Below are 15,913 nucleotides of genomic sequence, written 5' to 3'. Positions count from 1 at the left end.
AAATCCACCTGCCTCTGCCTCCCAAGTGCTGGGATTAAAGGCGTGCGCCACCACCGCCCGGCGAAATATATGCTTTCTACTGAACTGCTTTGCTTGGCATTAAAAATATAAAAGTAGTCAGGGGAAGGTGGTGTATGCCTTTAATTTAATCCCAGGACCCAGGTGGCAGAGACGAGTGATTCCAGGCTAGCCTGGTCTACAAAGAAAGTGCCAGGGCTGTCAAAGTATGCATAAGTAGGGAGTTGAAATGTGGCTCTGTTGGTAAAGTGCTTGCCTAACATGTACAGGGCACAAGTCATAATGGCTCCCACCTCTAATCCCAGCACTCAGGAGAGTACCGGGGTTGGAAAACAAAGTCTAAATTTTTTTAGATTTATTTATTTATTTTATGTATGTGAATACACTGTTTCTCTCTTCAGACACACCAGAAGAGGGTATCAGATTCCAGATGGTTGTGAGCCACCATGTGGTTGCTGGAAATTGAACTCAGGACTTCTGAAAGAGCAGTCAGTGCTCTAACCGTTGAGCCATCTCTCTAGCCCAAGAAGTCTAATCTTTATAAACCTACAGTGCAAAGGGGATGGTCAGACAAACATCCTTTACTCTGATACTGGGAAGCTCTGGATACAAGATAATGGGAAGTGTAAGAGAAGCCATTTCTTTTGTGTGTGTGTGTGTGTGTATGCACACTCATGTGAGTGCATCTGTGAGTGCATATGTGCATACCATAGCATATGTCTAGAGATCAGAGAACAATTTTGTGGCACCAGTTCTCTACTTTTCTTGAGTTCCAGGGACTAAACTGAGGTGTCCAGACTGTTTGGCAAAGACCTTTTTAACCCATTGAGCTAGCTCACCAGCCCAAGAAAATGTTTATTTACTCGTTTGTTTGTTTGGTTTTGGTTTTTTGGGTTTTTGTTTGTTTGTTTTGTTTTGTTTTGTTTTTCCAGACAGGGTTTCTCTGTGTAGCCCTGGCTGTCCTGGAACTCACTCTGTAGACCAGGCTGGCCTCCAACTCAGAAATCCGCCTGCCTCTGCCTCCCAAGTGCTGGGGTTAAAGGTGTGCGCCACCACTGCCTGGCTGTTTGTTTTTAAGACAGGTTCTCTATACATACCCTGCGTGCCCAGAAACTCACTATATAGATAAGGCTGGCATTGAACTCAGAGATCCATCTGTCTCTGCTTTTAAGTGCTGGTATTAAAGGCCTGTGCCACCACACCCAACCCCAAGAAAACTTTTCTTAAATTGGACCTGAGAATCTAAAAACATTGCTGGATGAGGTCAGCTAATGCTAACTAGTAAAATTTAAAATATAATAATAAATGGATGAGGAAGGGATAGCAAGAAATAATAATAATAGTCTTCAGAAATAACCCCTAGTATTTGTATGTGGGATTGCATATGTCCTTCATCTGGTTCCACATGAGATGATTATAAATCCCCATTCATTCACCAGCTACATAGCTCTGGACAAGTGATTTAAGCTTTCTGAACTTCTGATTCATTCAGGCAAAGGTAAGGCTGGCAGTGTTTCTCAATCTTGACACTATTGGACTGGATAGTATCTTGTGATGTTTGGCAGCCTTGCTGGCTTATCAGATGTGAGGGTGTCACTTGAAACCAGTGACATGTCTTTTATGAACTCACATATTACAACCAAAACACTCCCCAGATGGTACCAGATGTCCTTGGATGAGAGTGGGGCAGAATCAGAATAGTTCAAGTTCTCTTGTGTTTGAGAAATTGTAATTCCAAGATGCTCACCTTTCAGAGTTCTGAGTTGAAGTTCAAACGCCCATGAAATCTCTTGTGCTATTTCTTTTAAGTTCTGGAAAATAATGATTGTCATTTGAGTATTTATTTTCATTTTAAAGGGATGATCTGGTAAGGTGCCTGTACCTGTTATGAATATCTAGATGAGATAATTTCTGTGCAAGGATTAAATAGTATGGTAAAGGGGTCAATGCCTTTGAATTTTTAAAAATAGTTTATTATTATTTTATGAACATTGATGTTTTACCTGCTTGTACGTCTATGTGAAGGTGTCAGATATCCTGGAACTGAAGTTACAGACAGTTGTGAGCTGTCATGTGAGTGCTAGGAGTTGAACCCAGGTCCTCTGCAAGAGTATCCAGTGCCTTTAACACTGGACCATCTCTCCAGCCCAGTGCCCTTCAATTTTTAAAAGACTAATTTATTTTTATGTGTATGAGTGTTGTGTGCAGGTAAGTGCATAGTCCACAGAAAAGTGTCTGGGGCCTCTGCAGGCAGACTTAGAGGCAGATGAGAGCCACCTGGAGTGGGTATTGGGAACCAGACCCAAATTCTCAGAAGAGCAGTCCTCTTGATTGCTTAGTTTGTTTTATCTAATCATGCATGTGTGTATGTTTATGTGTGTTTTGCCTACATGTTTGAATGCGTACCATGTGCATGATTGGTGCCTGGAGAGGACAGAAGAGGGCATCAGATATCCTGGAACTAGGGTTATGTATGACTTTTGAGTCACCATGTGGGTTCTGGGAATCAAACATGGGCCCTCTTTAAGAGCAATAAATGCTCTCAACTGTTGAGTCCAACCCTTGGGTTTGTTTGTTTGTTTGTTTAAGACAGTATTGAATGACTGGGAAGATGTCCCAGTGGGTAAGAGTTGTTCTACAAACTTGAGGACCTGAATTCGAGTCCCTGGCACCCATGTAAACAGCCAGGCATGGAGGTGTAGAGACTGGCAGATCCTACTGACAGACAAAACTGAGCTTCCATTTCAGTGAGAGACCTTTTCTCAAGGCTAAGGTGCACACCTGTACATTCACACATTCACATGCACCACAAGCATGTGAATATGAACACACACACATACATATATGCTATATACACACACACATACACACATACATGACAGTAGCATGATGTGTGTGGCCCACATTGGTCTGGACCTTACTATACAGCCTAGCCTGGCTTCAAGCTCTTGAGTGTTAATATAGGCATGAGCTATGCTACTTGGCTTTCAATATTTATTTTAAGTGGAATTATCCTGCCAGCTAGAATTTTAGAATAAAAGCCACTTAGGTTTAACAAATAGTATCATAGGAGTCAAAGCTGGGACAAGGTCTTAAGGTCATTTCACAGACAGGAAAACTAAAGGTTCGAAAGGGTAACTCAGTGACCCTTGAGAGTCTGCAGGTTCAGCAGGGAGCCTGCTTAAGGAGTGCCCAGAACAGGCTATAGACATTGTAGTCAATTTACACACTAGCAAGCGGTCTAGGAGTGGCAACAATGGAAGGAGAATGCAGACCTTTGGTGTCTTTGAAAACAGCTTTATTTGGCTACAAACACAGTTGGTAGCTAGCTCAGATAGAATACCTGCCTAGCTTGTCATGCCCCTGGAGTCAATCATCAGCAGAACAAAAGCAAAGCACAAATTATCGAGTACTCCTTTGAAGTGTGCTGAGTAGAGCCTGCCTTCTGTTGACTCTTTGAAGAGTCTGTACACACACACACACACACACACACACGTTTACATAAGTTTTATATATAAGTTACATGCTGTGATATATGATGTATCCCATCCTAATAAACCTGTGAGTAGAGGTAACAAAGAGCCCTCGAAGTCCAGGTACCCTTAATTGCACTCATCTTGATACTCGGGCATTCCTGTAAATTCTGATAAGCATGCTGTTTTCTGAGAAGAACATGTGAACTAGGCAGAATTTTGATGGGGGTAGGCTTATTAGATTGAACAAGATTTTCTGTTTTGTTTTGAGACAGGGATCTCATGTAGCCTAGGATGACCTTGAACTCCTGGTTCTTTCTTCCACCAAGTGCTGGGATTACAGCACAGTCCCACATGAGACATTTCAGTTTCTCAGCGTCCTTTTCTTTTTCTCTGAAGTAAAGATGCTCTACTTGTTGCCAGTACAGTATTGTTAAGAATCCAGTGAGGTTGGGCTGGTGAGATGGCTCAGTGGGGAAGAGCACCAACTACTCTTCAGAAGGTCATGAGTTCAAATCCCAGCAACCACATGGTGGCTCACAACCACCCGTAATGAGATCTGACACCCTCTTCTGGTGTGTCTGAAGACAGCTACAGTGTACTTATATATAATAAATAAATAAATCTTAAAAAAATCCAGTGAGGCAAGGGGTGAGTTTTATGAAAAGAAGTGTGGTGTGCTATACACATAGTGTGGGTTTTTTCCTTCTTCTTTTATGTGACATTCATGTGGAAGGAAAAGAAAATCCAGTTCTTTGTAACAGTCATCTGTAAGTCATCAAACCTCCTTTTGGTGGCAGAGGATCCTTGTTTCTCTCTGCATGCCACGTTGACGAGGCTTTGAGTGTGACTCCCAGGCTTGTGTCACTCTGTCTCCCATCTCCATGCTGGGAAGGGGAACTACAGTGAATTCGCCCATGCAAGGCAAATGCTCTACCATATCCTCAACCCAGCTGTGTTCCTTACTAGTCTACTATGTCTTTGCCTTGTGTTTTTGTTTTATTTTTGTTTTGAGACAGGGTGTCTACATATAGCCCTAGCACTCTCTATGTAAAGCAGGCTGGCCTCTAGCTCACAGAAACTCACCTGCTTCTTGGCCTCTACCTATCCAGTATTATGATTAAAGGTGAGCACCATCATGCCAAGCCTCTGTCCACTTTTGTTGTTGTTGTTTGTTTGTTTGTTTTCTCTGTGTTCTATATGTAGCCCTGGCTGTCCTGGAACCCCCTATGTAGATCAGGCTGTCCTCAAACTCAGAGATCCATCTGCCTCTGCCTTCTGAGTACTAAGATTAAAGGTCTGCACCACCACTGCCTGGCTGGTGAGGGATTCTTTAGGTCGTGTCTCCTTATTTGTATAAAGCATGTTTATTTTGTATTCTGAATCTGATAATCCCATTATACAAATTTTTATGGTACTAATGCTGCTTTTTGTTGTTTTTGCTCTCTCTTGTCTTGACTTGTTTTCTGAAGTGTTTGGTGACTTCTATTATAATTTGTCATTGATTTAAAAACAAAACAAACCAACAACAACGAAAACCCCTCTATGTGTATAGGTGTTTGGCCTGCATATGTTTATGTATACCAGCTGCATGCCTGATGCCTGAGAATGCTAGAAGATGATGTCAGATCCTCTGGAACTGGAATTACAGACAGTTGTAAGCTGCCGTGAGGCTGCTGGGAATCAAACCCAGTTGTCTAGAAGAACAGCCATCTCTCTGGCCCATTGCCCTGACCTTAATCTTGAAGAACCCTGAGGGGTTTAGAGTACAGGGCCCCTGTGAAGATTTGCATCTTCTGCATTCCCACGCTGCTCCATTTTTCCTTGTTATTCCAGATATAATATTACTTGAATGTTGAGTTTCTTTTCTTAAAAAAAAGTTTAGTTATTATTATTTTATTGTGTGGTGTGTAGGGTAGGTGTTCATGTGCCTTTAGCACACGTGTGGCAGTCAGAGGGCCACTTTTAGCAGCTAGTTCTCTCCCACTATACGAGTCCTGACGATCAGGCTCAGGTCAGCAGCCATTGTAGCAGGCACCTTCATCTGTTGAGCTAACATTTCATAATTTATTTTTTACATTTGTTGTGTGTATATGCATTGTAAGGCACAAGCACCTTTACATACTAAACCATTTCTCTTTTATCTCTCCAGTCTTATTCTAGTGACTTCCTCTTTCTGTCCAGATTTAGAGGTGCTTGGTGTGTTCCCCATGCCTTTTGAAAGTTCAGCAATGCAAATCTGTTCACTCTCCGTATCCTCCATTGCTACCCTGCGACTCAACTTTGTTTGCTTAATTTGCTACCATTTGTCCCTCCGATTTCCTTCCCCCACCATGCCCACCCACTGTCCTGAATCCCATATTGCTGTTTTCATCCTTCTTGTTTCTCCTGTTTCTTGCATTACCTTATAATTTGAATCAATTATTGTTACTCTTTTTTTTTTTTTTTTTTTTTTTGTTTGGTGGTGGTGCTGGGAATTAGAACGATAACCTTGTGCACATTAGGCAAATGTTAAACCATCAGGCTCTGTATGTCTCTAGCCTCTGAGGCTCTTTTTGTTTTTAAGATTTTATTTATTTGATACATATGATGAGTACACTGTAGCTGTCTTTAAACACACCCAAAGAGGGCATCAGATCCCATTACAGATGGTTGTGAGCCACCATGTGGTTGCTGAGAATTGAACTCAGGACCTCTGGAACAGCAGCCAGTGCTCTTAACTGCTGAGCCATCTCTCCAGCCCGATGGTGTACACTTTTAATCTCAGCACTTCAAAGGCAGAAGCAGGTGGATCTCTTGAGTTCGAGGCCAGCCTAGTCTACAGAGTGAATTCTAGGATAGCCCGAGATACACACAGAAACATTGTCTCGAAAAACCAAAATAAATAAATTAATAAATAAATAGGATAGTCAAGTCACTTATCTACCATATACAATGGACTGCTCCTAACACCATGCTGTGCTTCCTATCAGCATATCCAGTGAATGTATACACAACTGTTACTTGATCTCATCATGAGCAGTTTCTAGGTCCAAACAAACTTTGAGGATAAGGTTTCTAGTGGGTTTAAGATGTGGCTGCCAACTGGTTTCATTATATCTTGTTTAATCCTTACCTTATTGATAAAGATTTATGCTTTTTCCAATTTCTTTTTTCTAATCTAAGTTAGTATAGGGTGTTAAACTTAGTGAAGTTGGAGCCTGTCTTGTGTATATTTCTGTTGTTGGGGCATAACAAAATATCTCACATGAAGTGAATGCTCTGTTAGGCAAAGTTCTAAACTAAAGTCTGGTTGTTTAATTAGATGGGACAAGGATAAAGACATAAGTGAATTAAAGGCTATTAATCAGTGTTTTCCTTTTTTCTTTGATTCAGAATAAGAAACAAGGATGTAAAAACGAGGAGGTATTGGCTGTACTTGGCCATGAACTGGGGCACTGGAAGTTGGGACACACTGTAAAAAATATCATTATTAGTCAGGTAAGTTTGGCATGACAGTTATATTTTATTTTATTTTGTTTTGTTTAAGACAGGATCTCATATAGTTCAGACTAGCCTGGTGCTCACTATGTAGCCAAAGATGACCTTGAACTCCAGATCCTCCTGTCTTTTGTTTGTTTGTTTGTTTGTTGTTTATCGAGACAGGGTTTCACTGTGTAGCCTTGGCTGTCCTGGAACTCACTCTGTAGACCAGGCTGGCCTCCAACTCAGAAATCCGCCTGCCTCTGCCTCCCAAGTGCTGGGATTAAAGGTGTGCACCACCTCTGCCCGGTGATCCTCCTGTCTTTTTACCTTCCACCTGTTATCTTAAGAGCTCAGGAGACCCAGGCAGAAAGATCTCAGGTTGATGGGCCTCGCAAAACGGCTTAAGAGTTAAAGGTACTTACTACCAAGCCTAAGTTCGAACCCCAGGATTCACATGATGGAAGGAAGAACCAACTCCCTTAAGCTGTCCTCTGACCCTCTGTACTTGCACTGTTGCATGTGTTCTTGTGCTCACACAAATACATAAACAAGATAAGTAAAAAAGTTTAGAAGCTGAAGGCCATTCTGAGCTGTATAGCAATTTCTAGGCCAAACTGAGCTACATAAAAAGAAAACCTAAATAAGTACATAAAAATATGACAGGCTCGAGATATATAATAATGGATCAAGACAAACCTCAAGCCAGGAGTGATATTACAGGCTTGTAATCCCAGTATTCAGGAAGCTGAGGCAGGAGGATCACAACTTTGAGACTAAGCTACTTGACTTCTCTTTGTGGTTTCCTGAGTGATCTGAGGTAATTCCTTAATTTCTCTCTACCTCCATTTCTTCATTGAATAATAAAGCATAGTGCTGGGTAAGATTTAAGTGAATAGTCCTGCCAGAGTTTGGGATGTCCCGGGAGCATGGTGAGTACGTATTAGTGTTCACTGCTGTTACCATCATTACTGTCACTCCCATAGCTGCTCAGATATGTGGGCCATGAAAGCCAAGGGAGCAAAACTAGATAAGTCATATGTTAAAAATGCTTTTCAAAGTTGGTGAGATTATTCAGCATACAAAGGCACTTGCCACCAAGTCTGACAATATTAGATTGATTCCTGGGACCCACCTGGTAGAAGGCAAGAACTAACTCCTGCAGGTTGTCCTTCTGACCTCCACATGCTTGCCTGCCATGACACACGTGCTGCTGCAAAAGCACATACACATGCACACAAGAATAAGCAAATCGTAAGTGTAAAAAAAAAAAATAGGCATTTTAACTCACTTTGGAGACCAGGCTGGCCTTAAATTCAAGGGTCTATTATTGGCCTTTGTCTCTTGAGTGCTGGGATTAAAGATGTGTGCCACCACTGCATGGCTTCTATATTTTTTTATCTACTTTTTAAAGGCTTTAAAAGAATCGTTTGTGAAATAATTTTACAAATTGTAATAATTGTAAAATTTTTTAAAAGATTTTGTTTTTATGATTTTTCAAGTATAGGTATGTTTGTCTGTATGTGGATATGTGGACTTGAGGGCAGGAGCCCACAGAGGCCAGAGGCATAGGATTCCCTGGAGCTGGAGTTAAAGATAGTCACAAGCCAATGATGTGGGTGCTGGGAACCGAACCCAAGTTCTTTGCAAGAGCAGTCAATGCTCTTAACCGCTGAGCACTCTCTCCAGCACTAAAATCTTTTTCCATGGTGGGCATTTTGGCACTTCAGCTGGTGCTAGCATATGATGTTATTATATATGTTATATATAAAATTTTGACATTAAAGGTATATGCTTTGAATGCCTCCTGCCTGACTGAGGCAGGAGGATTATGATTGTGAGGCCAGCATGGGCTACCTAGCAATACCCTCTGAGTCTTAGTTATGCTTTCTATTGCAGTGATAAAATGCCATGACCAAAAACAACTTGGGAAGTTGTGTTTCTCATATGTGTGTGTGTTTATATTTATATACATATATGCGAGGTTCTCAGCCTGTGGGTCTTGACACCTTTGGGGGTCACATATCAGATATACTGCATATCAGATATCTACATTACAACTTACAACAGTAGCAAAATTACAGTTATGACGTAGCAACCACAAATAATTTTATTGTTGGGGATCACCACAACATGAGGAAGTAAGTATATTAAAGGGTTGCAGTATTAAGTTGAGAACCTCTAATGCATAAAGGAACATTGCTTACTGGCCTGCTCCTCATGGCTTGCTTAGCCTGCTTTCTTGTACATTCCAGGACTACCTGCCCAGGGGTGGCAACATCCATAGTGAGCTGGGCCCTCTCATATCAATTGTTAATCAAGAAAATGCACTGCAGGCTTGCTTAGCATCATAGTAACATACAGTGTTACGCCCTCTTTTCCAGATGAATTCTTTCCTGTGTTTTTTCTTGTTTGCTGTATTAATTGGTCGAAGGGAACTTTTTGCCGCCTTTGGTTTTTATGACAGCCAACCCACTCTGATCGGACTCTTGATCATCTTTCAGTTTATTTTCTCACCTTACAATGAGGTAATGTATGCTTTTTAAAACTACCATGTAATATGGTTTTTACCTGTTTCAAATCTAGATTCTTTGGGATAGTGTAAAAAATAAATCAATAAAGTTCTATACTCTTCTAGTTCCTCACTGACAGATTGGACAGTATAAAAGTAGCAGAGAAACCCCAGACTAAGTAACTAAGTGCTGACAATACTATCAGGAGATAAAAGTAGAGTATTGGAGCTTAGCAATAAAAACCTCGTTGTATGTACCTCACAGCTGCAGTAGGTGGAGGTCACCTGCTACAGTGTCCTTGGTCGGCCATGTAGTCACCAGCATGGGTGTGAAAATCTGTGCGTGAGAGGACAAGACAAATTATAACTGAATAGGGTGACAGGTAGACTGGGAAGAGCTGTCTGACAGTGTTCTTCTGATTGTTCACAGTAACTCTAGAGTTCCTTCCAGTACCACTAAACCAAACGTGGGTATTCACTAGTGAGCTTAGGAGCTAACCAGGAACAGATCGTGCACGCGTGATAACACGTGTTTGTGAGACTGCATTTCAGAGCAGAATCTCATGGCATTTGGTAAGGTTTCCAGATGAAACCAAGAAACAATATTGGTGATCTTGAGGAATCTCCATTCATCCTTGAAACAGGTTCTAAATATTGGTTCGCAACCTTCCTAATGCTGTGACCTTTAATATAGTTCATTTATATTGTAACACCAACCATAAAATTATTTTTGTTGCTACTTCATGACTGTAATTTTGCTACTGTTATGAATTATAAATACCTGATATGCAGAATATCTGATATGAAACTTCTATGAAAGGGTTGTTTGACCCCAAAAAGGGTCACGATCCACAGGTTGAGAACCATTACTCTAGAGTAAAAGTTATAAGAGAAGTAACTGTAGTGTTGTCCACAGAACTAAATCTAACAGAGAACCTGTATTTATTATTTCTAAATAATAGACATTAACCTATTGTTTTTTTGGTTTTCAGATTTATTTTTATTATTTTTAACTATGTATGATATTTGTGTATGGCATATGCATGTGAATTCAGGTGCCAGCAGAGGCCAGAGTTGGTGAATTCTCCTAAAGCTGTGAGCCACCTGACATGACTGCTGGGCCATGAGTCCAGACTGGGTCCCCTGGAAGAGCAACACATACTGTTAACTGCTGAACTATCTCTCCAGCCCCTAGACATTAAACTTTTTAACTTTTGATGACTGTATTTATAAAATGCATTATGCAGTTTACTGCTTAAACATGATATAGAGCCAGGTGGTGGTGGTGGTATACCCTTTGATCCCAGTACTTGGGAGGCAGAGGCAAGTGGATCTCTGCATTTGAGGCCAGCTGGTCTAGAGTAAGTTCCAGGACAGCCAGAGCTACATAGAGAAACCCTGTCTCAAAAAATATCATCAGCAGCAACAATAAAAAAAAACAAAAACATGATACACAATGCTTTTGTTTTATCTCGGATGTGGTAAAGTCTCCACACATACATAGTTGTAAATGATCCTCCAGCACCCTGCATTTTAAAAGCTTTGTTTGTTTAATTTTGTTTGTTTAATATTTTCTTACCCCTTTGGGCTAATAATATCACTGTGACTTCCCCCTTAGTCCATGTTTAGTTTTCTTTAACTTGCCTAGGAAGTCTGGCAACCCAGCTCACAGGAGAGGTCCAGCTGCTGAAGTAGAGGAGAGCTGCAGAAGCAGGGAGGAGGGCTGAGGGTTGCAAGGATGATGCTGCAGAAGCAGGGAGGAGGGCTGAGGGGTGCAAGGATGATGCTGCAGACCCAGGGAGGAGGGCTGAGGGTTGCAAGGATGATGCTGCAGACCCAGGGAGGAGGGCTGAGGGGTGCAAGGATGATGCTGCAGACCCAGGGAGGAGGGCTGAGGGGTGCAAGGATGATGCTGCAGACCCAGGGAGGAGGGCTGAGGGTTGCAAGGATGATGCTGCAGACCCAGGGAGGAGGGCTGAGGGGTGCAAGGATGATGCTGCAGACCCAGGGAGGAGGGCTGAGGGGTGCAAGGATGATGCTGCAGACCTAGGGAGGAGGGCTGAGGGGTGCAAGGATGATGCTGCAGGCCCAGGGAGGAGGGCTGAGGGATGGGAGGACGATGCTGCAGACCTAGGGAGGAGGGCTGAGGGGTGAGAGGATGATGCTGCAGAAGCAGGGAGGAGGGCTGAGGGGTGCAAGGACAGTGCTCGCGCTTGCTGTCTGCTTGGGCCACTCCGAGGTTTTTTTGTTTGTTTGTTTTGTCTCCTTACTAGACAGTTGAATTCACTTCACAAGTACTGAAATAAATATGGAGTATTAGAGTGGTTTGGGATGTGAGTAGTTCACAGAGGTACTAACAGCTGATTATTAAGCTTTGAGTTGCCTTGGAGATCTATTTCAGAGGCACTGCTTATTTTATCCTGGGTGTCTTGTAAGCAGTGTCAGTTTAAGGGGCCTATTAGGAGAGATGCTGTCCTGGGATTGCCCTTTCAAAAACAATTGGAGGGCTAGCTCAGTGTTTCAGAGTCAGTACTGCTCTTCCTAGAACTCATGTCAGGCACTGCCTGTAACTCCAGCTCTGGAAGTCCAGTGGATCTGGCATCTGCAGGCACCCATACTCATGTAATCCATGCCCACACTGCATACATACACATAATTAGAAGTAAACCCTTAAAAGATATTGGAAACTTACAACAGAGCAGATGGTTACTCATTTAGCTTCTGTTTTATTTATGTATTATAGTGAAAATCAAAGACTGGTTAACTAGGGTACTTAGAAAAGGCGAAGGACGAGAATAAGGGATTGTATGTTTGTTTGGGGGGCTTGTTTTTTATGGTTCTAAAGACTGAACCTAGGTTCTCACATGTGCAGGTGGAACATTGAGATAAGGTTATTAGAGCCAGTGAATGGAGATTGGGGTAGGTCTTGCCTTTCTCCCCTACCCTTCTTTCCTTCCTCAAGATAGAGTCTCAGTATGTTGTAATAGGCTGGCCTCTGACTGCTGCCTCAGCCTCCCAGGAGCTGGAATGACAGGTACAGTCCACCTCATGTGACTCAGATTTCCAAACCAAAATGTACATTCAAGATTTGAAAGGGATTTCATGTAGGATTGGATGGTAACAGAGACTCACAAACTTCATTAGGAAACTAGTATTTGTTAGTGGCAGAGAGGGAAACTGACAGAGACAGTGAGCTGTATTCATAAGAATGCTTGCCCGAGTGTGTGCCTGTAGAGACCAGAGGTTATATTGGATGCCTTCCTCTGTTGCTCAAGGCCAGACATTCACACCAGTAATCTTCCTATGTCACTGAACCTGGTGCCTGGCAAGCCCCTGAGATCTACCCCATATCCCCACTCCCTAGCACTGGGCTTCTGATACTCATTTAGCTGCCAATTCAAATTTGGGTCCTCAGGCTCACACAGTAAGCACTTTACCACAGAGCCATCTCCCCAAAAGCAAAGCAAAACAAACAAACAAACAAACAAAAACATTGGTTTTTGTTAATCTTTTTCCTTTCAGTTTTTTTGGACAAGGTTTCTCTATGTAGCCCTGGGGCTGTCTTAGAACTTGCTCTGTAGACCAGGCTGGCCTCAAATCAGAAATCCATTTGCCTCTGCCCCCGAATGTTGATACAAAAACTTTTTAATCCCTCAGAATGTATATTTTTGCCAGGAAAAGCTTCCCTGTCATAATGATCTTTAGAAATTATGAACTTACTCTGAGATATTGCCAGAGCCACTTGGAGAACCTTCAGTTCTAATGTGGGAGGCTGATGTCGGAGGATCATGGGTGTGAGGCCGGCTATGTAGGAAGACTATGGCAATAACCAAACAAAATTTGAAACTATTATCAGAGACTCTGTCATATCTTTAGAATAGCTCAGAGAAGACTTATTAAAAATAGATAAATGATCAAGAATACTGAGTGATCCTGTGGGCTGGAGAGATGGCTCAGTGGTTAAAAGCACTCGCCCTTGCAGAGAACCTGGGTTCAGTTCCCAGCATCCACATGATGACTCATAACTATCTATAATGTAATTCCAGGTCAGAAAGATAATGAAGCCCACTTCTGACCTCTTCGGGCACCAGGCAAAATACAAATACAAAATAAATATTTGAAAAAGAACTCCAGATAAGGTAGTGGATTCCTATGATATCCTAGCTAGCACTTGGGATGTAGGGGCAAAGAATGAGGAGTTTGAAGTTGACCTGGGTTATATGAAACCCAGTCTCAGAAAAACAGGCAAAGCACATCAGAGACAGAAAGTAAGCACAGGTCTGACTGAGACCGGGAGTTGCCCTTGTTCAGCACTAGCCTCCAGCCTGTGGCCTCCAGACAATTGTCCAGGCCTCTGAACGTCACCCTCCTGACCTGTATAGCAGAAGGAGGTTCCTGAAGAGCATGCACAGCACAGCTCCTTTTTAATAAGCTCCATACTGTTTCCGGTCTGATTGCTTGGGGTGAGGGAAGCTCAGCTTGACAGTCCCCCACTGAGTCCCTAAGTTGTCATCTCCTAGTTTTGGCTTGCCTTTCTCGTGTCCTGACCAGCCTTCCTCCACAGCCAGGCTCATGAAGACTTCAGTGATAGCAAAGGTTCCAGGTGGCTAAAACCTTCCATTTCCCTTCTGCAGGTTCTGTCTTTCTGCCTAACAGTCCTGAGCCGCAGATTTGAATTTCAAGCCGACGCTTTTGCCAAGAAACTTGGGAAGGCTAAAGACTTATATTCTGCTTTGATCAAGCTGAACAAAGATAACCTAGGATTCCCAGTGTCTGACTGGTTGTTTTCAACATGGCACTATTCACACCCTCCGCTTTTAGAGAGGCTTCAGGCTCTGAAAAACGCAAAACAAGACTGAGCCGCTCAGGTCCCATGACTGAATGCACTTCCTGTTACTTCTGTCCTGGCCGCATGTTCCAGCTCTTGATGTTTTTAATTTTTTAAGAAAAATGATTACGTACATAAAAGTCCAGATTTAAATACATTTACTATCTCATTTCAAAAATGATTTTAATAATCCATTTCTTAAAACACTGGATGAAATTTTGAGGCTTAATATTTTTAAAGCATAGTTTTATCTATTATCTGATTTGCCATCAGTTTGTAAAATGATTTAAGGAAATGCACAACTTGTTTTATTTCTGCACTATGTGGAATCTTCATAGAGGGTCTTTAGGTCGTGTGTTCAGAGGTGAAAGCACCACCTCCAAGCCCTTCTCACAAGGCAGAGACGAAGAGTGGTCCCACATCATTGTGCCTGGACTACATGGAATTCGTTTTTACCTTCATGCTGTTATGATTTAACCCAGAAATGAAGAATGGTCCCACATCATTGTGTTTGGACTACATGGAATTCGTTTTTATCTTCATGCTGTTATGATTTAACCCAGCAAATCAGTGTTTTTAAATAAGAAAGAAAAGTAAAAATTAGTAAGGCTAGTGCTACTGAAATGAGTTGTTAGGCATGCTGTACTGTTGTAGTTGCAGAGCTTTCTGTTCTCTTTCTTGCCACACAAATTAGGAATCCCTTCCCTCTTTCTTCTTTTTTTTTTTTTTTTTTTTTTTTTTTTTTAAATATAAGGTCTCATTCTAGTCCTTGCTGGCCCCAAACTCATTCTTTAGCCCAAGGTGGCCTTGAACCATATCAGGTCTCCTGCCTCAGTCCTTTTGATGTTGGGATTACAGGTGTGAGCTACTACATACAGCTTAGGAATTGTTCATAGTGCTTGAAATCAGAAACCTTTTAAATCATTGACTTTGGGTTTGCTTTTTAAGAAGGTCTTAATTTTAAACCAGGCTTGGCAGCACTTAACATTTAATCTCAGTGATTGAGGCAGAGGCAGACTGAGCTGAGACCTAGCCTGGTCTACATAGCAAGTTCCAGGCCAGCCAGGATTATATAATGAGACTGTTTCAAAGGGTTTAGAGTGAAAGTCAGTTTGGTCAGTCAGATTTTTTTTTACCCTTCCACCAATCTTATTAGGAATAAACTAGCCTTTTCTTATTCATTTTTTTTCCCAGTAAATAATAGTACATCCTTTTACTCAGCAGAAGTTGCCATATTGTATATATCTCCCAATGTTAATTATGGCAGAATATAAAAAAAAAAGAAGAGATGACATTTGAAAGACATAAAGGTGAAATATGTGATATTCATGATTCTCTTATTACAGGAAAATATAGTTTTCTATCTTTTTCAAGGACAGAAGTCTCTGCTTTTATTTTTGTAACTTTTTATTCACAAATCATAATTAGACCAGATTCCATTTTTTAAAATTATAATTCTTGGTAGGCAGGCAGATGTTTACTTGCAGAGAAAGTGTCATAAAAGATTTCCAATGGGAAAAGGTATGTGCTTGACTGCTTCGAATGTCTGTCTACGTCCTGAATGGGAACCATGCTGTACCTGCCGCTCCCAGTCACTGGCAGCGAGCCCCTCCTGGGTAT

General features: G+C 41.8%; 1 protein-coding gene across 2 annotated transcripts in view; it reads left to right on the top strand.

Moving 5' to 3' along the window:
- Positions 1-14,590, top strand: part of Zmpste24 (zinc metallopeptidase STE24) — a 44,002-nt gene extending 29,412 nt beyond the window's left edge. For both annotated transcript variants that reach the window (XM_031378523.1, XM_031378522.1), the window contains 3 exons: positions 6,867-6,971; positions 9,338-9,481; positions 14,100-14,590. In XM_031378523.1, coding sequence (XP_031234383.1) covers positions 6,867-6,971; positions 9,338-9,481; positions 14,100-14,324 — 474 coding nt within the window. In that variant the 3' untranslated portion in view covers positions 14,325-14,590. The remainder of the gene's footprint in view (positions 1-6,866; positions 6,972-9,337; positions 9,482-14,099) is intronic.
- Positions 14,591-15,913: the final 1,323 nt, after the last annotated feature.

Source organism: Mastomys coucha, unplaced genomic scaffold (assembly GCF_008632895.1).
Source record: "Mastomys coucha isolate ucsf_1 unplaced genomic scaffold, UCSF_Mcou_1 pScaffold18, whole genome shotgun sequence".
NCBI lineage: Eukaryota > Metazoa > Chordata > Mammalia > Rodentia > Muridae > Mastomys > Mastomys coucha.
Note: the sequence above shows the minus strand (reverse complement) of the source record. Positions and strands in the feature narration are given on the sequence as shown.